Below are 21,281 nucleotides of genomic sequence, written 5' to 3'. Positions count from 1 at the left end.
GTAAGAGGGAAGGTTAAGAAAGACAATGATTTACATTCTAAAACCTTTGTTATATCATCCTAAGATCAGACATTATGGTAAGTTTTAAAAATTATTTTAAAAAACTCCACTTCATTCTATATCTTCTATATCTTCTAAGAAAATATGGTACTACGAGCCTTTGCGAAACCTACCAGTTGTGATTACTGGTTCAACTGTATTTATCACATCATGTTCATTCACACTCCAAAATTCTACTTAATGTATAAAATACAACTGGATTTACAGAAATGATTTCTTACCTACACTGAAGGTAAATTTTTTTTAAAAAAAGCATACAAAGTACAAACAAAAGTTAGTTTATTTACAAAAATTACAAATAGTACAAATTGAGACAATTTCTCCTATGCCTGTGACAGAAGCTAACAACCTTCAGTTTCAATGATGGTTTTTGTTATTTTGATATGATGCACATTCATTGATCTACTGCTTTGTTGTTGTTGCTGCTGCTGCTTCTCTAAATAATTCTAGGAGGCCTATTAGTGATATGTACATGAGTCATTTCCTTCAAATCATATTTCCAGAACTACTATGTATAAGCCCAACACAACTGGAACAGAACCTGGTAAGATAGCACTGAACTGAATAATCTTTTTTGTAACAGTAAATTTTGATTATTCTCTATATATTCACCAAGTAGTTGATAACTGAAATCATGATTTTTGGCTTTAAAAACAAAGTCCACTGTGATTTTTAATGGGCTACACAATTCCACTATAGCCAATATTACCTGGCTATTTTTATAGGCTTGCAACTGTTTAAGAAACAAAATTCCATGGTATTCAATTCTGTATGCTTTTTGTCTCCTGTTATCATTTTAATCAGAGTCACTACTACTGCTGGAGGAGTCTGTGGACATAACCTCTACGTCATCTTCATTTTCTTTATTGTGCCCAGGAGGTTCCAACAAAAAGTCATTACTGTGATTTGGTGGTAACATATTCATTGCCATGTCATTTGACTGCCAGGGATACTGTGGAGCAAGGACATCTGGAAGAAAAAAGAAGCACATACGAGAACATTTGTACTAGTAATTAATTTATTTCTAAATGACTCTTCTCTTCATGCAAATAATTTAAAATAAATATTTTTAAGGCTAGAAATCAAAATATACATTTGGCCAAATTAATGAAGATCAAATTTATCAAGAAAAAGTGGTTTTAGTAACTAGAACCTGTGTTTTATCTTTAAAAAAATCATACTTTATACCACAGTAACTATTTAGTCAGTTGACATAATTTTTCCTTTGTAAGACAGTCACAATTACAAATATTTCTTCTATCTATATATACCATATGCACATATTAGATCATGTTACTTTCTACATATTCTTTATAGTGTACTATAAGTAGCTAATGTATATTATACTACGTATTACAGTTTAAACTGCCTTTTAAGCTTCAAACCCACTCTTCTCTCTGGACCCAGAACACATGTCCTTTGCCAGCAGCCACGATGTTAACACTTCGTCAGTAGAGGGCACTGGGGACTCTACTGAGGAACAGGCTTCCTTCCTGGACCTAGTGTCACTCTTACTCTTGTGGTGCCTGGTTGGCTGCAGGACATCAAGTGGTGCTCACTCCGAGCCAGTTTCAGTGGCACCCCAGAGGACAGTTTCCCAGTAAGTGTCATCATTTCCCCAAAGGGTGGCTTTCTAGCAAGTCTCCCTGGAACCCCAGAGGGTAATTTTCTACATGCCAGCTCTGGCCTGTGACACCTCATCTAACTTCTCCTGCCATCCAGCAGGCCACAGCTATACCCACCTCTACCAAAGGTGCCATGATATGAACACGGGCCTTGGAATGGGGGTGGGGAGAAGCCTCTTCTCTGCTGGTTCCTTCCCTTGGGTACTCTGCCTTGGTCCCAGATGTAGTAGCTCCCCATATCTCTTATTCCTCTATTTTTAAAAAACAGTTCTCTTTATCCTATAATAATTAGTATCTTGTTACTATATTAGGTAATAATTCTTTAAATTTTCATTGTTCATATTGCTGATGTGGTTTCTGCCTCCTTACTAGACCCTGACTGGCATACAATAAGAATACAACCACAGTGCGAAAAATGAGGAGCTATCCAAGGAAACTAATGCACAGTGCAGTCCCAGTTTGTACTTTAGATAAATTAACACAAATGATGCTTACAAAACATTTTTAGCAACACAGGGGCATCCTTACAAAGAGATGTTAAACAAAAACAGCATTATTTAGAACATGTTTCTAACAATGTAAATAATACAGGGGAAAAGTGAAATAGGTAAAATATTAAAAGTGACTACTTAAAAAGGTAACTTTTTAACTTTTTAAATGCTCTACCAAATCAATTCATCTACATAAGATAAAATATAGGAATGTAAAATAAATATAAGTAGCACAACTTGAGGAAAGTTGAACCAAGTCTCACAGGTTATTTTATAAAGTTATTAAAAGCCTATAAAAAGCTTTGTTGTTAACTTGGAGGTTTTTCAAGAGTATATTCACTTTATAATTATTAAACTGAACATGTTATTTCTTACTGTTTATACAGTATGTTTCACTGTTTTAAAAAAAGCTGAGTTCAGAGCAATAAGAGGTACGATGCCTGAGGAAAATGGCATATTAAAAATGAGGAAAAAGTCAGTTTATTCTAATTTCAAAGCCTCCATCTAGAACAGTCTTTAAACTAGAGCAAGTAGAGAACAGGATAAATTAGCAGAAAACCTAGCTATTAAAATGAGTTGTGTCTTGTATCTCAAATTTGTTCAGTAGCCAAACCTTGGCTTGTTTGAAAGCATTCTTCTAATTAACATTACCTGGCAATCTGCCTGCAGCAAGCGCATCCCCAGGTAAATGGCCATTCACACCATTAGTGGAAGGATTGTTCATCTGACCCAATAATCCACTTCTCATCTCTAAATCAGTTGGGTATGGTCTCCGTGGGTCCCCTAAAGTAACAAAAAACAAATAAAAACAGGACAAAAACATACACACAAAACCCCAGACTACTTTGAATTCAATCACATATAAAATAAGCATTAATGCCTTCTCTAAAACATTGATTTTCCTTGGTTCACTTTAAAAAACTCAAGTTACATATTCAGTTTTTGAATATGAAGGCCATCAATTGTTAAATATACTATTCTCCATATGAAAAAAAGAGAAAAGTCTGCCATTTTATTAGCAAACATTCCAAAGGACAAATTAAGGAAATTAAAGTGATCTTGACTCTTCTAACTTATCTGAATTTTTTAGTATGAAAATGATTCATAATAACAAAAAGATCTGAGGGAGAATAGATCATGACACACATGACAGAAGATACTGAATGCTTACTGGAAGCATTGTTTAAATCGAAATCTTTTTTTAACTAACCTCTTCCATCTTGTCACTTAAAGACTAATTCCTTAACTCAGTGGAATATCAGAAACCAGTAATCTTTATTCCCAACTACGTAATTATACTAAGTGGCAGTTTTGGGTTGCTAAAAACTTGGCCAGACTTAGACCAACTTTTTGGTAATACTTCTCACAAACGCCAAGATTACTCACCTCAACACTGTAGTTACCCTTAGTGTTTTTAGTATGGCAAAACACCACATCGAGAATTACTGAGGATGACATAACCATCTTCCGCTCCTCCCAAGACTGCCGCTCTACCTTAGTGTCTCCATCTCATAAATGTTCTCCCCACTGTCAATACAGTTGCAGCCTGTTACCTCCTTTGCTATTTCTCATTACTCCAACTCTTTCCAGTCCTGTGTGTCTGCTGTTGGGTGCTCAGGGCTTCACCTTTATTACCAAAGTTTGGTTTGCCTGTTTCCTAAAGGCGAATCCTAAAGGCCCTGAAGTTGGCTTCTGGCTAGCTTGGGTTTTACAGGCATATAAATCTATAGCTTCAGAATTAGACATATTATCTTGTACTCTTAAAAATTATTAATTTTCATTTTAAAAAAAGGAAACACAGTCCCTAGTGGCAATGGCTTTGTAGAAAACCAAACTGATAAAACCTGTGACCTTTCTTTGAAAACGTTAAAAATGTGAAAACATGGGGCAGATGTTTCTAAGGATGAATACATTGTATATTTAAGTCTTTTTCTGCTATTTTTGTATATAGTCACTAAAGAATTTTCAAAACCACATATATCTAACAAAAAGAAAATTATTTTTACCTGGAACCCAGGTCAATGGGGCACACACAGCATTACTTGCACTGATCCGATGTGCATACTTAATTATTTCCTCAGAGGAGATAGCACCTAGAGTCAAGTGGAGAGTGTAATACTTTAGCCTAGTAAACAAAGAAGTTTATAAATGCATACACCATAGTTACATATAATACTTAAATTTTAAGTTATCTGAAAATAGAATAATCTGAGTTACCTACCTTCTCCAAGAATACCTGGATGTATATTGTAAATTTAAAAAAATATTTCAAACTAAAGAACAAAATATTCAGAAAAATTAGCTGCCATAATTAAAGTATCAAATCTGAGAGATGAGCATGATAATGCTCAATAACCTCAATTATTAACTTCCATTAAATACTATTACTATTCCATTACTATTCCAATAGTATTTCATAAAAACTATAGAGATAGCAAGGTATGTTGGGCTTCTGTATCACTAAATGTGTGTACATCCCAAAGCCATAACTAGTTTTGACTTCATGATGTCCTTATTCCCACTATAGTTAACCAATAAATATTTTCTTTTATTCTGTCTTATAAGACCTAATTCAAATCCCACTTGCTTCTAACCCATAGTTTTGTCCCCTTCTCCCAAGTTTTATAAATGCATTGTCTTTATTGGACATTCAGTTCTACAGCCATTTATTATTGTTTCTTATAACCGAAAACAGGGTGTGATACCTCCCCAACACTACCCAGCACAGGGCCAGAACATAGTAGACGCTTCACAATGAAAATGTAGTAGAACCTTTCAAAAGCGGTGAATGATTAATAATGCTATCATTAGACTATTGGAATCAAAACTCAGATTTTTCAGAAAGTCATTCAGTGTTCAGTACCAACCTTTTCTTGCTTTTTCAATTGATTTCAGTTTTTCTTTTGCTTGGTAAACAGCTGTTGCCTAAAGAACATTAAAAAGAGGAATATGGTTTATTCTCAACGTTATCAATCAAGGCTTTTGGCTTAATTCACAATATCATTTATCCTATAGGGACAATATGCAATTTGGGAATCCCGCAATTTATTTGAAATATTCTGAAACAGCACTGGATATCATTTATAACATCACAGTTATAGTTAATGAAAAGAATAAATATTATATTCGCAAATCAGTCTTCATTCACAAATTCGTCATAAGAAACAATGTATAAATTGGATTGTTTACTAACATTTTTTGTCTTCTATCATAAACATCTAGAAGAGATCCATATCACCAATCACCCCAAAAGCATTCAATTCTTGCATCTAGTTCAAGAATAAAATACCTAAATATTTTTCTAGTTATAAGATACATTCTTGGATTGATACTCTTATTCATTTATACCATTACCTCCATGTTTAACGACTGCCATATGAAACACGCCCCTCCCCCTACAGGTACACTAAACGGTAAAATGAGGTTAAACTTAATATATGCATCCTCAACTACAACACAGTGGTTAAGAGTATGGGTCAGAGATATTTGGGCTTAAGTTCCATCTCTACTTTTTGCCCTCCCTGGGCAAGGTAGTTACTTAAAATCTCGGTTTCATCATCTGTAAAATGTAAAAATGGTACTGACCTCATATAATTGTTACGAAGATTGAGATAATGCAAGTGAAGTGCAAACCACAGGGCCTGGTGTACAAGTGCTCAATAAATGTCAGTTGCCATTATCTATATCATAAAATTCAGTCTTTTTAAGATCCTCGTGTTCACTGTCTGTAACTCAATAATTATAGTTTTGGAAACCTAACCTAAAGAATAAAATCTGAAATGCAGAAGGAAAAAAGCTTTTCTGAAAGGATATTCATTGAAACATTATTTTTAACATGAAGTTAGGAAATTAAACGAGGGCATAATTATATGGAAAAGGCTAAAGTTTTAATAAGTAGTAATAGAAAGCCAATTAGCACCCTGCTTATTACAATAAGGTAAAAAACGAATACAACTAAGACAAACTGTGAATAGTGACAGTGAGCAATGGCAATAAATTAGGCAATTTTCTCTTCTACTTTTCTGTGTTTTCTGAATATCTTTTGATAATGAAGTATTACTTTCCCAATGGTATATAGGTTTTATTATATATGTTCTAAAACGTATTACTTGGGGTTGTTTCTTTAGTAGGAATGGTTAATTTACGCTAAACCACTCAGGCTTCTTTATACTGAAGCCTATTCTGACACATTTGTGAAGACATTTATCAGGGATAAGGATGTCAGCTATGTCTGGTACATAAGAGAATCAAACTCAGCTGTTTCTGTAATTATACCATGTAACAATTATGTTAATTAGTATTTAGTAAAATAAGTGGGCAAATAATAGCAAATAAATTGCCTCTTTGAAAGAGTAGCCATGAATAAGAAACAACTAGAGTCCTTGCCATCTATCCTAATCCTGCCTAGTTTAGGATGGAAAACTAAATAACGCAATTTTTAATTTATAAAATTGGATCATATTTTTACTGATTTTGAAATGTTTTTAAAACTGAAGTAAAGATTTAGACTATTCACAGCTAAAATTTGTATCAGGACATGACAAAAGCTTCCCACTTCTATAATTCAATCCTATGAAATCTTTCCATAATAAAAGTGAGGTTCGACAGTAATGCAAACTATCTGAAAATAATAAGTAAAAAAGAAAATGACAATAGCCTTTCATTTAACAAAACTGACAAGTTATCACCTTCGGACTTGGAAAATCACATATTCTGCCACTTCCAAACACTGAGAATAGGCTTATTTTTCAGAAATATCTTAAATAAACAATATCTTTTTTAAAGAACCAGTTTGTCAACTTACCAATATTTGTTCTGCTTCTTTTAACTGTTTTTGTAGTTGCTGAATATCACTGTCTCTCTTCTCCACTTCTTTTTCTAAAACTTGCATTTCATGATGGATTTTTCCCTGATTCAGTGCTAATTTCATTAGTTCTTGAAATTCCCCATCTCTGTGAATTAACAATTCCAGGACCTGTCAGATAAGTTGATTAAAGCAGACAAAATATTAAAAAGCTATATTCCGATGAAATAAAGCATCCTTATGTGAATTGGCTGAGCTATAAAATTTCAACACCTCAAAATATTGTTATATCCTTATTAAAAATAAAAATAGCCTATCTATGATTAGAAAACAAATTAATATCAAGATAGCCTTCTTTTTGCAATTATATACTATTTGTTCATACAAAACAAAATCTAGTCTTTCAGAACTAGCAATGTGCCAAAAGGAACAAGTTTATCCATTTCCCAGGGAAGAAAAAATTTGTTTATCCTTAAAAATATAATGCACCCCCTCCCTGAGAAATAATAAAAGCACAATAAAGCCTAAGGAGAAAAGCCTATATATATATATATATGCAATGTTCTCCCAAATTTTGGTATTTAAGATGATTTTAGTTGGCACCAAGAGTTTAAAAACTTTTACGGTTACACATTTGTGCTAATATTATAAAAATATAACATTCACATTAAACTTGTGATATCATGTACAAAACTGCTTAGGATCAAGATGGTTTAAAAAAAAGAGTGATTTTAAAAAATAGTAAATAGGTGGCATGCAGATATGGCAAAAACTATGAAGGCTAAAATGCAGAAAATAGAAAGTCTGGGTTCAAATCTAGTCTTTCATTTATTAGTAGTGTGACAAGGAAAAGTTACCTATCAGAGCCTGTTTTCTCATTAGGAAAAGGGATATAACAAGACCTTAACATAAGGTTGTTTTGAAAATTTATAAAATTGTGTATGATAAGTCTCAAACAAGAGCTCAATAAATGCTAGTTATTATCATCAGTCTCCCGCTACAAAATTAAGATACAATCTGATCTAAATACCCTTACTTTTCTGTGCTACTAGGGAATGGCTATCAAAATTCAGAATAAATTTTTAAAATTTTAAAAATTTGTTAAAGATTAAAAAATATAGACATGCCTCAAGTTATTTTTGATATGAAGTTCCTCTCATTTTTATAGGGCTTCTAATACAACAGACAAAAGACTGAGGTGCATCCTGTTGGGCATTTATTTTAAATAGAAAGTGTTTTTAGTTAAAAAAAAAAAGTATATTCTTTTTAATAGGCCTATAATCTCCATTCTTCTCATGTAAAAGGAGGAGAAAGCTAGGTTTCCATTTCTATAAAAGCTTTATTTTAAAAATTATTAACCAAAATGTACATATTAGTTCCATGACGACTTTCTGGAACTTTACTTGACCTATTTTGTATACACCAGAGAATAGTAAGAGTCTCTTTAGATTTTATTGTTGAGTAGAGAAAAAAATTATTCAAAGTCCCAGGTTCTAGTTCCACTCAACCATTCACCTTCAGCTCATTCATCCACCTCGAATTCAATCTCACAGGAGGTTATACTGAAGACCATTAAGGTCTCTTCTAACTCTAAAATTCTAGATGTATAAAAATATGAATATTCAATAAAATGTTGGCTAAAAGCTTTCAAATAGGCACAGCCCTCTAATATTTAACAGTTTTAATAAAGTCAAAACTCAAATTTCACTTTTTGCTCACTTTGTATAAATTCCTAATTAATCCCACAAGTTATTAATTAAAGCGTTTGAGTGGGATTCTTTTATTAACACATTTGTCTCAAGGCCTTTTCTTTTTCTGACAACCAACCAACCAAACAAAAAAATAACCCCAATATCCCTATAGCTTGCAGCTTTTTACAACTTATAGACTTATCCCTCTTGAGGGAATTAATCTTTGAAGAAAACAAGTTCTCTATTTAGAGAATATCAGATTTTTCTGGCCTCAAAATAATTAAGATAATGATGGGGTAGAGGGTGGGTAGAAGTGGTCTATCAGAAACCATTTCCTCTTCTGTCTTACATCTTTAAAAAAATTAATCCTTTCTATTTTCTCTTTAATTTTTTTTTATTGTGGCCAAAAAGAAAAACCCCGCATAATATAAAATTTACCCTCTTTAAAACTTTTTGAATCAGAAAAAATAAATGTATTCACTGCAGAAAATTAGGAAGCACAAGAAGTATAAAGAAAATAAAATTACCTATAAATTCAACATCCACAAAATAACCAACCTTTATTAACAGTTGTATGCTCTTTTATTTCCATTCATTTTTAAGTCGCATTAGAGGAACCAGTATTAAACTTTAGACAACTATTTTCTTCTTAAGCACACTGTTGCTTTATGTAAATGATACAAAGTAAATATCAATCTCAAAGTGTCAGTAAGTAACTTAAAAGGATCTGATCTTTCTGTTCTCACATAAAGTAAATATAAACAGGAAACTTGCAGAAATTATGGTTTGGTTTGGAATTCAAAAAAAAACCACTTACCTGGTTTTCCTCTCCAGCCTGTAACAACTTTTGGCTTCTTGAAATTGCCAGCATTTCTATAAGTTCCCTAAAAAAAGGGAAAAGGAAAGGAAAAAAAAAGAAACTTTCACAAAGTAAATACACTAGGGACCTTCTTAACTGATGTCCATCTGACTTGCTGGATTCATGGTATCAACAGGACTGAGTACTCATGGCCAATGCTCTACTACAGTCCACATGCTGTGGGTTTTGGCTCTCACCAGCTGCATGCTCACCAAGACTCATTTGCATGTGTTACCAAATCTATTTATGCAACTTTATTACTATAATTATATAAATTGATATCCATTATATAAACACCAACGAAAATACTATCATGAACATAAAGAGTTGTTTCTGTAAAAACCAAAGCTAAATGCTTGGAAAGACTCAACAGAGGTTTGCATAGGACAACTGTGAAGAACCAGGGGAAAGTCAAAAACCCAGCAAGAGTCTGCACAAAAACTACTTGATGAGAGTCTAGGTTCTCATTTCGCTTTAAAGAAACCAAACAAGAAAATGCAGCCAATGTACTATGGGTGGTCTGCACATGAAAAACTACAGCAGGGGTCTGTCTGTAGGCAAAATTCAGCACATCTGCAGTTTTTGTAAAAAATGCTTTCATGGAAGAGAACCAAGCTGCTTCATTTACATATTGTCTCTGGCTACTTTCACAGAATTGAATAGCTGCAGCAGAGAACTTATGGCCTGCAAAACCAAAATTATTTATAATCCAGCCCTTTAAAGTTCTCTGTCTCCTGTCTTTACATGAAAAAAATAGTGAAAACTTAAGTTTATATGTGTTAAGTTAAAATAAAACCAGAAATGGATGAAAGTTTTTTAATGATTTTCGATTTTAATTAAAAAAATTTAAATTCACCCAACAGACATTAGGTAAGAAAGACTATTATATACAATAAAATCCTAGCTATCTAGAAAGCTCATTTACTAGATGCCAATCTTCTAGGAAGACTAGTTTATAGATCAAGGAAAAATGTTTGGCAGATAATATTTACATATTAGTTCCAAACTTGTTGATAGATGAGATTTTTCGATAATTACCTAGGAGGGGACGGCTTCACAATTTGCTAACTGACACGACTAGTAAGCCCCAGTGTTTGTACTTTCCTGCTGGCTGCCAAGCTACTTTTACCTTCCTAATTCCACCTTCCTTCCTGCTAGCCTCATAATATTTTTCTGGATGGTGCCAAATGGACCCAACCTTTCCCACTATTTCCTCACAGCATTGTGTATGAATTAGCTAATTAACGAAAAAAAGTGAAGATGAAAATGGAAAGTCTTCATTCACTCATTCATCAAATATTTATTGAGTGCCTATTATGTCCCAGGCACTTTCTGCATGGGTGAGTTATAAAAGTAAACAATGAAAAACAGTATGAAGGTTCTTAAAAAAAAAAAATTTAGAATAGAATTACCATGTGACCCAGCAATTCGCCTTTTGTGTATCTACCCCAAAATTGGAAAACATTTATCTGTAAAGATACATGCACCCCGATATTCATTACAGCATTAGTCACAGCGACCAAGACATGGAAACGACCAAAGTGTCCTTCAATAGATGACTGGATAAAGATGTGGTACATAAATATAACAGAATGTTACTCAGCCATAAGAAAAGATGAAATGCTGTCATTTGTGACAACATGGATGGATCCTAAGCAAAATAAGTCAGGCAGAAAAAGTTGAGAACCATATGATTCACTCATATGTGGGATATAAAACTGAAAGCAACAAATGAACATGACAAAAAGAGACTCAAGAACATGGACGACAGTTGGTGATCACCAGAGGGAAGGGGGTAGCAGGGAAACTAGATAAAGGTAGCTAGATAAGGGTAAACCTAGTCAAATATATGGTGATGGAAGGAGATTTGATTTTGGGTGATGAACACACAATGCAATATACATAAGACATATCCTTGAACTATACACTTGAAACCTACATAATTTTATTAACCAATGTCATTCCAATAAATTTAGTTTAAAAAAATGAATTATGGCACTTAAATTCTAATACAGGTGACAAGAATCAACAAGAAAATACAAAAATAAAACCAGAGCTAATGGTTAGGAAGATGTATTTCTCTTCTTTACGATGTTCTTAATAACATTTGCTTTTCTCTAGCTTACTTTACAGTAAGAATACAGTACAGAACATAAATAACATACAATATATGTGTTAATTGATTGCTTATGTTATTGGTAAGGCTTCCAGTCAACAGTAGGCCACTGGTAGTTAAGTTTGGAAGGTGTCAAAGCTTTAAGTGGGTTTTCGACTATATGGGGAATCAGTACCCCTAACCCTTGTGTTGATCAAGAATCAACTGTACTATACTTAAAATAAATTAGACTTACATGGATTAATAGACTGGTGTGGAAACCTCAATATACTCCTATCAACATGGTTTCTGTGGGACAATGAGTTCTGATTTACAAACAGGCTAAGAAAAACTTTTAAACTATACATGTTTCTTTTTTAAAAATTCCTCTGAAGATTACCTCATTCTATCATTTTACAAAGTAACAAATATACCGAAAAGCTATATAATCACATAACAGTAAAAAAATATATCCCAAATTTCAAACCTACTACTTTAAAGTCAAAGATTACGTTAGTGAGTTTTTCTTTTCATTGTTCATATAAAATAGAAACATGAGAAAAATTTCATACAGAGGATAACGACAAACTTCACAGACCACAGAATCAGTATGGACGCTATGTCTGGGCACACAACGGGACTTTTTGAAGTCAATTACACTGGGGGGCAACGTCATTCTGTGGAGAAGTTTCAATAAGTCTTAGGAGGCAAACCACGAACTGGCATCTCTTCCACTACCACCACTAACCACCTCTGGAATTGTAAAAGAGGTAAATTTTCACTTACCTAATGTCATCCAGTCTTTCTTTAGAGATGAACAAATAAAATAAAATGGAAGATAAGTCATAAGAAAATCAGAGAAAAAGAAAAATGAACTTCTAAGACAAAGGTTATTACCATAGGCTGCAGAAAGAAAAGAAGCCTATCACCAATTTCTCAATAACTCTAGAGAGGAGGACTACAAACTAATGTATTCCTGGAAAAAGAGCAACAGAGGAACTACAGCTTCTTTTAGAGGAAGTAAAGAGGACTCAGCACCTCAAGTGTTCATATATAAATGGAAAGGTGAAAAGAAAGTTTCAGAAACATTGAGGTTCTTGAGGAAAATTTAAAATGATTCACTTTAGTGAGTAGATACATTTCATCACACAGAAAAAGCAACATACATGGAAATCAAGGAAAGAATAAAATACAAATAAATTGGTCAAATCCAGATATTCGGTCTCAATTTAGTCTCAAATTCGAGATAATTCAAGGTACTCAGGAACCCAGTTTGGATGACCAGTGATTCTAAAAGCATTGGTTAGGCTGAATGCACTGTTTTTCAAATGGCAGTCGGTCCTATTTATAAGAGCAATAGGTTGCCCAGTCAGCATTATAGGATGTTATGCTGGTGTTTAATAAAAAAAATAAGCCCTCAACATGAATTAAATAAAGCTTTAATTAGCTGTACCAAAGACAGTCATGTCACACACAGACGTAAATACTTTAACTAAAAACTTATAAAAACTGTTTTGTTAGGGTCTTTTTACTAAGAAATCATGCTGGTATTCATTGGCAGGATTATCTAAAGAGGAAACTGACAAGGGCTCCTCCAGGAACTGAAGTCAACAAAAACCTCAGGAAATAGCATTTGTATTAATCTGTGTAAACGTTTATACACAGGTAACACATTAAGACAGCTGCCGTGTGCCTGAGTTTCTTGTTCACTGTACTGACTACTGGTTGCCTGAAGACTCCATGTGCCTTATTTGTAGTCAGGCAGTATCTCAGTCTAATACAGTCTAAACAGTGGATTAAACACATAAGCTATTTAACTTTTGGTATCTGTGTGTTTTTACTATCTCATTTAATATCGTGCTGGATCTAGTAATCTGGTAAGTGATGCTTGCTATGGCAAGGACTAAATTCACAGCAGATAAAATGATGATTATTAGTAGGTCAGGTAATACAATATTTAAGATTTATTCTAAAGCTGTCAAAGAATGTTGGCTACAGAAAAGTGACATTTGAGCTGAATTCTGAAGGATGAATGAATGAATGATTCATCAAACTGAGAGGTAGAATGGAAATGGTTCTAAAGAGGAGGAAGTATGAGATTAGCTTTAGAAGGGGAAGCATTTCTGAGGCTGTAGTGAAGGATATGGAAGGGTTGAGAGGTTTGGCAGTAAATAAGGATAAGAGGATGGAGTAAAAGATAATGGAGAATGGCTTTATTGCACACTAAGTTAAAGAGTTTGAACTTTATATCTCATTGGGCAAAGAGAATCTAGCATATATTTTAAATCAGAAATGTGATTCCAGATGCCTTTTTAAAAGATAGTCTTGCTCCTGGGAAAAATAGAATGATAAAGTGGAGCCCCATGTAAGCATCTAAACTGTTGGGAGGCTGCATTAAGAAAGTTATTAAGGGATGTAAAACAGTAGGGATGGGAACGAGGGGTCAAATCTGAGCAACATTTTAGGATGAAGAACCAAAATAATTTTAACATCTAAGTGAATGTGAGCGAATTAAGGAAGGCACCAATTTGAGCGATTACCATGAAAATATAACAGAATAAGGAAGATGACATCCAATTTCCTCTATATCTCTGCCACACACGTTGCACTCCAGCCCTCCCAAACTTACAATTCCACCAAATCGTGTGTGCTCTGGTTTCCAGGCCTTTGCACAGGCTGTTCCAGCTACCTGCCGCCTAGTGAATCAGGTGAACTCGTTCTTCTTATGCAGACTTTTCTCCAGGAAGCCTACTCTTATTACAACCAGGACAGGCGTCTCGTCCCGGTGCTCCAGTAGCCCGCGGCACAAGCCTCTGATAAAAACAGGTTCCAAGCCAGTCACTGTTTACACGCCAGTCTCTCCCCCTATACAGTGAGTGACTCCTCTTCGTCGACATCCAGACTCCCCCTCACTACCGTCTCCCTGCGTTTGGCACCCGGTGGTGGTTTTGTTAAATGTGTGTATAGTGTCCGTGGTCGAAGGGACTCACACCCGGAGATATCTAAGGACCGCTACAGTTCTGAAAGTCATGAGGATCCAGCGTCAATTTCATTACTTAAATGTTCTCTAAGTTGGGGAAATGCCAGCTCGGAGCCCTGGAGGGCTGCGGACGCCCGGGCCAGAACGAGAGCGCTGTCCTCAGGAGTGCGCGACGGGGTCTCCCTCCCCGTGGAGCCTGGGAAACCGGAGCCGACCCAGAGCCGGACGGGGTCGGTCCTCGCCACCCAGCCCTTGCTAGGTCCTCGGGCCCACGGCATTACCTCGACAAGACCTCCAGATCTTCCAGCGCAGACAGCAGCCGCTCTCGCGTGCTGTTCCCGCCCGCCGCTCCCGAGACGCCTCCGGACCGCTCCTTCTCCTTTTCGCCGACCGAAGATGCCGCCATGCTGCTCACACCCGCAGCTGGCGTCTGCGCAGACGTGCGTGGGCGCGCAGAGGCGGGCTGGGGGCGGAAGGAAGGGTCGCCGAGAAGGGGAAGAGAGACTCGGTTAGAGCGCCGCCTGTGGCCTGGAGGGTGGCTGCGGGCGCCATGCCTAGGTCAGAGAGGGCATCTCCTCCGACCCTGGGAATGACAGCCTGGGACCAGGCAGGCGCGATACCGTCGGGTTCTACTGCGCCTTCTGTTCTGCAAGCTGGAAAGGAAAGCTTCTGCTCAACGGATTTTAAGCTTTTGGAGGAATTACGTAATGGTCTGCCTATTGTGTCAGCTTCTCCGTGAAATGGGCGGGTTCTCCTCAGCATTAACCTCTCTTTAGCTTCATCTGCTTAACATGGTTCCCACCCTGCGGTTTTGCCTCTCAGGAGGCTGTAAGCACTATAGGACTGGAACCATAATTCATCTCTAGCTCTTCAGTTTTTCTTTATTGTGGTGAAGTACACATAAAACTCACCATCTTACCTATTTTAAGTGTATAGTTCATTGGTATTAAACATATTCATATTGTTGTACCACTATCACCACCATCCTCCTCCAGAACTCCTTTCATTTTGCAAAACTGAAACTCTGTACCTGTTTAATTGAAAAGGAATTTTCTACTCAAAAAGCTAACTTCATAATCGGCTCTTTGTTCTGCTTCTATAGCTATGCTTGCCACATAGGCCGTAGGGCAGGGTGATCTAGAAATTAACTAAAGACTCATCCTCCCTTTTGCTTGTTCTGTCTAGGTAACAGATTTATTGCCTGAATTTCTGTCTGACAATCTCCTGCTCTATGACTGTCTATAACCCATAGCAACTCCAGGGGGTCTTTGACCACCTGAAGACAAATCACCCAATTAGCCCACGCCAACTGTAACAGCTAGATAAGCCCTATAAAAGCAAGATTGCCTCTGAGCTCTGGGCCCAGATCTACATAGCACTATCTCTTCTGGGACCACTGGCGTAATAAACCTGAGTCCTTCAATTCTCCAAGTGGTGCTTGATTTCTCACCAGTCTGATTTTTCTGCAAGAATATAACTCCCCTTTCCACCCTACCCCCAGCAACTGGCAACCACCATTCTACTTTTGGTCTCTGTGATTTTTACTGCTCTTAGTATCTCATATAAATGGAATCATTCAGTATTTGTCTTTACGTGACTGGCTTATTTCACTTAGCATCATATCCTCAAGTTTCATCCAAATTGTATATGTCAGAATTTCTTTTCTTTCAGAGGTTGAATAATATTTTGTTGTATATGTAGACCACATTTTACTTACCCATCCATCTGTTGATGGACACCTGAGTTGCTTCCACATTTTCATAATCCATCTTTATAATCATATATCTCCCAACGGTATGTTGCCCGTTGCTCAAGATGACTGTTGAACTGAATGAATCAATATAGTATGTAAGTGCTAGTTAATGAAAATAGTTTAAATAACTAGTGTGGCACAGATTCCAAATCAGAACTGGATGTCAAAACCAAAAATGTGCCTTAGTCCACTTTCCTGAGGGAGAACAATGTGGTGGGGAATTTTCCCTACCAGGAAAACCAAAACTGTAACAGTATTGGGAGTGGGAGTTCTGTACTGGGTCAAGTTGCAATTAACAAAAAATGAGATGGGGAGATGTCAGCTACAAGACAACAGCTGGGAAAGAGGCAGGAGTACCTGTAGTCCCCTCGTTCCAGCATCCTGTCCTCTGGTCTGTCCTGCTGAGTACCCAGAGTTGAGAATTACCTGGGGGACTCAGCTAAATAAATTCATTCATAGCAACTGCTGTGTAATCCAGAATGCTGATTTATTCACTTACAATGAGCATGATTTTACTCACAGACAAGCCTATGCAGAAAGCCAAATTATCACCAAAATGTTGCTCATAAATTTGTTTTAGAATAAATGAAGATGGATAAAAAATGAATTAATGCAATCACCAGGATTTGTATCTCCATAGTATAGGGATATTTGTGTTAAAGAGATGGGGATATTTGTGTTCATAGATCAAGATGCCTTCTCTCCTAGACTAACAGTCACCTTCGTTTTTCAAAACCATCCCTCACTTCTGCTCCTAACACATTCTATTAATACAGTTAATCTCAGGCAACAGAATATATTAGATTTAAGCTTTCTTAATTACAGTTGCATTCTAAGCACGGCTCCCAGTAACTCTAGTCAATAATATCTTATGTTAAATTCCTAATCGGCTAAACTCCTACTGTCTACACGAAATTTGTTTGCACGACTCTCACAGGTTCATCCTGGTCCATGATTCCAGCAGGGGGATAGGAAGGCTCATATTAGTGTAGCTTCCACATAAAAATTCTGGAGGGATTTTAATCAATTTAAAATGACCAATTATAGGTCCTACTTTGCAGACATTGAGGGTCAATGTATGGATGCTATATGTGTGTTGTAAATTCCAGACCTCCTCGAGTTTATAGTACATTCATATGCACATTGAACATTGTCTATAGAATAATAGCATATCCTACAGATACACTCTTTTGCAAACTGTTCATATCAAAGCATGATGAATAAAATATGAATTATTTATATAATAGTAATTAAATATGAATATTTTATACATTTTATAGCTATAACAACTAAATTTATGGTAACTTTCAATGCAAAGTATTTTATCAATGTGTATATTCAAAAGAATAAGTGAAGAAGTACTGCTTTCTGGTGAAATTTTATGTATTTAACCTGCTAGGCACTGTCCTAAGCGCTTTTAAAAAGTGAACTCATTTAGTTTTCATAACTCTCCCAGAGGTAAGTACTTATTATCTCTACAATGCAGATAGTAAAGCTGGGAGGCAGAGAAGTTAAGAGACTTGCCCAAAGTCCTACCGCTAGTAAATGGCAAAGCTGTGATCTGAACCCAGGGTCCGGCTCCAAGGTCTATGCTCTTAGCCATTGGTTATCCTGCATCTCTTTTAAAGAAAGTAGGTCTTCATGTACTGAAAAAAAGTTGGAAACCTCTGGTCCAAAATGTGAGCACAATTCATAATTCTAAGTAAAAAGCAGCTACAAATATTTCGTGTGGAGGTTTGAATGTACAGCAAGAAACTCTACCAGGTCTGTCCCTAGAAGTCAGCAGAAGAGGTAACTGTGTACGGTACGTGTCTGTTGCTGTTATTTTTTATTCTCATCAAAATGGGACTAAAAAGCTAACAGAAACAAAAACAAAAGTTCTGTCAGCACCTCCTCAACCCTCATATCCTGTCACATCATCCTCCTTAACAGCAACCGCTCTCGACATTTTAAATTGTTTCTCCTATGCTTTTAAATAATATGTATATATTCTATATGTCTATTCAACTCTTTTAGAAATTTATTTCTGTCGTATTATGATGAATGAGGATTTTATTTTTCTTACATGTCCCATTCCCTTCCTCTATCCTTTCTGTAGATAGAATCCAATTTTTTGTTAATCAGTAATCAGTGCTTATGTTACTGTATGGTTATTTATACATAACTATGTAATTAGTATTTCTTTGTGATACCTAACAGATATTTCTGTAGAGGTTTTAAACATAAAACGGAATAGAACAGAAAATTCCTAAAACATCAAAATGCATTACATTGCTTTGTGGAAACATTTTTCAGTTATATATTTATGCATGTGTGTACTGGGACAAATCTAAAAAATATATATATATGTATATATATCCATATATGTATTTATTTTTTACTGTGGATTAAAATAATTTGCAAGCATTAGAGAGTAGGGAGGCTATCGGCTCTATCTCTTAGAAAAAGAACACCTTTTACCTGAAGTGCTCTAAAGGCAGAGTCAGTGTAACTTGTATTTCAGGAGCAGAAAGTTAAAGCAAACCTGTACAAATGAAGTTGTGTGTTGAGATGATTACCTGGGAACCACTGTATAGATGGAAGGTGTTATGGACTAAACTGTATGCCCTCAAAATTCATATGCTGAATCATCTTAACATGCAGTACCTCAGCATGTGACTATATGCAGTTAGGGCCTTCAAAGAAGTGATTAAATTAAAATAAGGCTGTTAGGCTAGACCCTAATGCAATCCACTGATATCCTTATAAGAAGAGAAGATTTGAACACACAGAGAGACCAGGGATGTGTGCACATAGGGAAAAGACCATGTGAGGACACACTGAGAAGTTGATCATCTGCAAGCCAAGGAGACAAGCCTCAGAAGAAACCAAACCATCACTTTGATCTTAGACTTCTAGCCTCCAGAACTGTGAGGACATAAATGTTTTTCACCTAAGACACCCAGTCTGTGGTATTTTGTTCTGTCAGCTCTAGTAAACTAATACAGAGTGGATGTAAGTCAATGGGTATCTGGAGATCTCTAAATGTTGCCTTGCATATTCCTTGACTTCCTTGCCCCTATCTTTCTTTGTCCTACTCTCTTGGCAAGATTACACACCAGGCTAAATGCAGTTTGCCTACTACATACCTGTACCAATGCAGCTGAAAATGGCTGTAGAAAAACACGCAAGGCAATCAACTGGTTATACTTAAATTCGTGACTCCAAACCCTAAACCTTTAGTGGGTCCTTGGTGCTACTGGGCAATCAGACTATACGTACTTGTTCAGACCTCTTCACTGTCTTTGACACAACTTCACACTATTTCATTTTCCCAAACCCCTAATATCTCCATCTCCTCCTAACCATTCTCAACTTAGGAGCTTGCTTTCTAATTCACTGAGAAAAGAGGAGAAATCAGAAGTGAGGACTTGCACAGGTTGCCCCACTACCACGTTCGCACACACAACCGCATTGCACTCACAGTCCTGCCAGCTACATGCATAAACTTCACTGGCTCCTGGCCAGAGTACATTCACCCATCAGCTCCATTCTCTTGCAAGGGCATTGAACCAGCAGTTCACCCTTCCCCTACCTGATTAATTTTTTATCCTCTGCTTATTATTCTCTTTATTATACCTGCTGCCCTTTTACTTATTTTAAAAACCTCAACTCCAACTCCACTTTCCTCAGTAGTAGCTGCTACACTTTTTCCCTTCCCAATGTAGCAAAAACACTTCCAAAGAGTTATCTAAAATATATATATATATATATATATATATAACCAATTCTATTCCCTCCTTATACCGATCTTGGTTAGTTTTTTATTCTCACTTCCATACCAAAACTTAGCTTATAAAGGTCATCAGGGACCCCATGACACTCAGCGCTCACTGTGTTTGATCTCTCGGCAGCCCTGGACATGTCAATCACCTCCTTCTGTTTGATAATACTTTCTTCACTTGGTTTCTAGGATGCCAGACTCTCCCCACTTTTCTCTTTCCTCACTGGTTTCTCCTCTCAATCTCTCTGGCTGGTTCCTCCTCTCAACTCTGACCTCTAAACAAAAGAGTGTTTTAAGGTCACTTCTTGGTCCTCATCTCTGTCTACATTCACTTTTGATCATTCATCCAGTCCAGTGGATTTAAATATAATCCATAAACTAACTCCCAAATTTACATTTCCTACCCAGACCTGTCCTCTGAATTCAGAATTGAATATCTAACTCTCACTAGATACTTCCACTTGGGTGTCTAAAAGATATAAGCAAAACCAAATTCCTGATCTAAACCCCGCATCCACCCACACCGCACTTCCTGCAGCTTCCCTCAGCTCAGCTGATGGCAACTTCTTCAATTCCACTGTTCAGGCAAAAAACATGGGGTTATCCTCCCCTTGTTTCTCATATAGCACATCCAATCCATCAGGAAATCCAGATAGTTCTGCCTTTAGACCATGCCCAGAACTTGTTCATTTCTCACGTTTCCTCTTCCAATTCCAGGTCTCCATCTCCATCATCTCTCATCTGCATTTACTGAAACTGCCTTCTAACTGTTCTCCCTGCTTCTCCCCTGACAGCTGCAGGTTATTCTCAACACAGCAGTTGCAGTGCTCCTCTTTAAAACTCAAGCCAGATCACGTGATCCTTCTGTTCAAAGCTCTGCAGTGGCTCCCCATTCCACTTGGAGTGAAAACCAAACACAGTTAGCTGTGAAGCCTGACGTAATCTGACCTGGCATTACTTCTCTGACCTTTCCTTCTTTACTTCTCTTTGTTCAATTTGCTCCAACCATTCTGGTCCTCGAGCACATCAGGACACTCCTGTCTAAGGGCCTTTGCGCTGGCTACTCTCCCTATCTTTATCCATTGGCCCCAAGATAGTCACATGGTTAATCTCTTGCTTTCTGTATGAATCTCCATGTCTTAAGGAGGCCCACCCTGGCC

The 21,281-nt window shown here is 36.4% G+C and overlaps 1 protein-coding gene across 3 annotated transcripts; it reads right to left on the bottom strand.

The window, feature by feature from the left end:
- Positions 1-706: 706 nt before the first annotated feature.
- On the bottom strand, positions 707-15,042 carry MED4 (mediator complex subunit 4). Of its 3 annotated transcripts, XM_036228593.1 has the most exons (8): positions 14,887-15,026; positions 14,255-14,438; positions 9,489-9,555; positions 6,981-7,151; positions 5,044-5,101; positions 4,183-4,269; positions 2,828-2,959; positions 857-1,029 (listed from the first exon to the last, which is right to left on the bottom strand). In XM_036228593.1, exons 3-8 carry the CDS (start codon positions 9,540-9,542, stop codon positions 857-859), a joined length of 675 nt encoding a protein of 224 aa, XP_036084486.1. In that variant the 5' UTR covers positions 9,543-9,555; positions 14,255-14,438; positions 14,887-15,026. The 3 variants fall into 3 exon arrangements, with proteins under 3 accessions (XP_016020689.1, XP_036084486.1, XP_016020690.1); XM_016165203.2 differs by lacking the exon at positions 14,255-14,438 and having other exon boundaries at positions 707-1,029; positions 14,887-15,042; XM_016165204.2 differs by lacking the exons at positions 14,255-14,438; positions 14,887-15,026 and adding an exon at positions 11,882-14,247.
- Positions 15,043-21,281: the final 6,239 nt, after the last annotated feature.

Source organism: Rousettus aegyptiacus, unplaced genomic scaffold, assembly GCF_014176215.1.
Source record: "Rousettus aegyptiacus isolate mRouAeg1 unplaced genomic scaffold, mRouAeg1.p scaffold_m13_p_11, whole genome shotgun sequence".
Lineage (NCBI taxonomy): Eukaryota > Metazoa > Chordata > Mammalia > Chiroptera > Pteropodidae > Rousettus > Rousettus aegyptiacus.
Note: the sequence above shows the minus strand (reverse complement) of the source record. Positions and strands in the feature narration are given on the sequence as shown.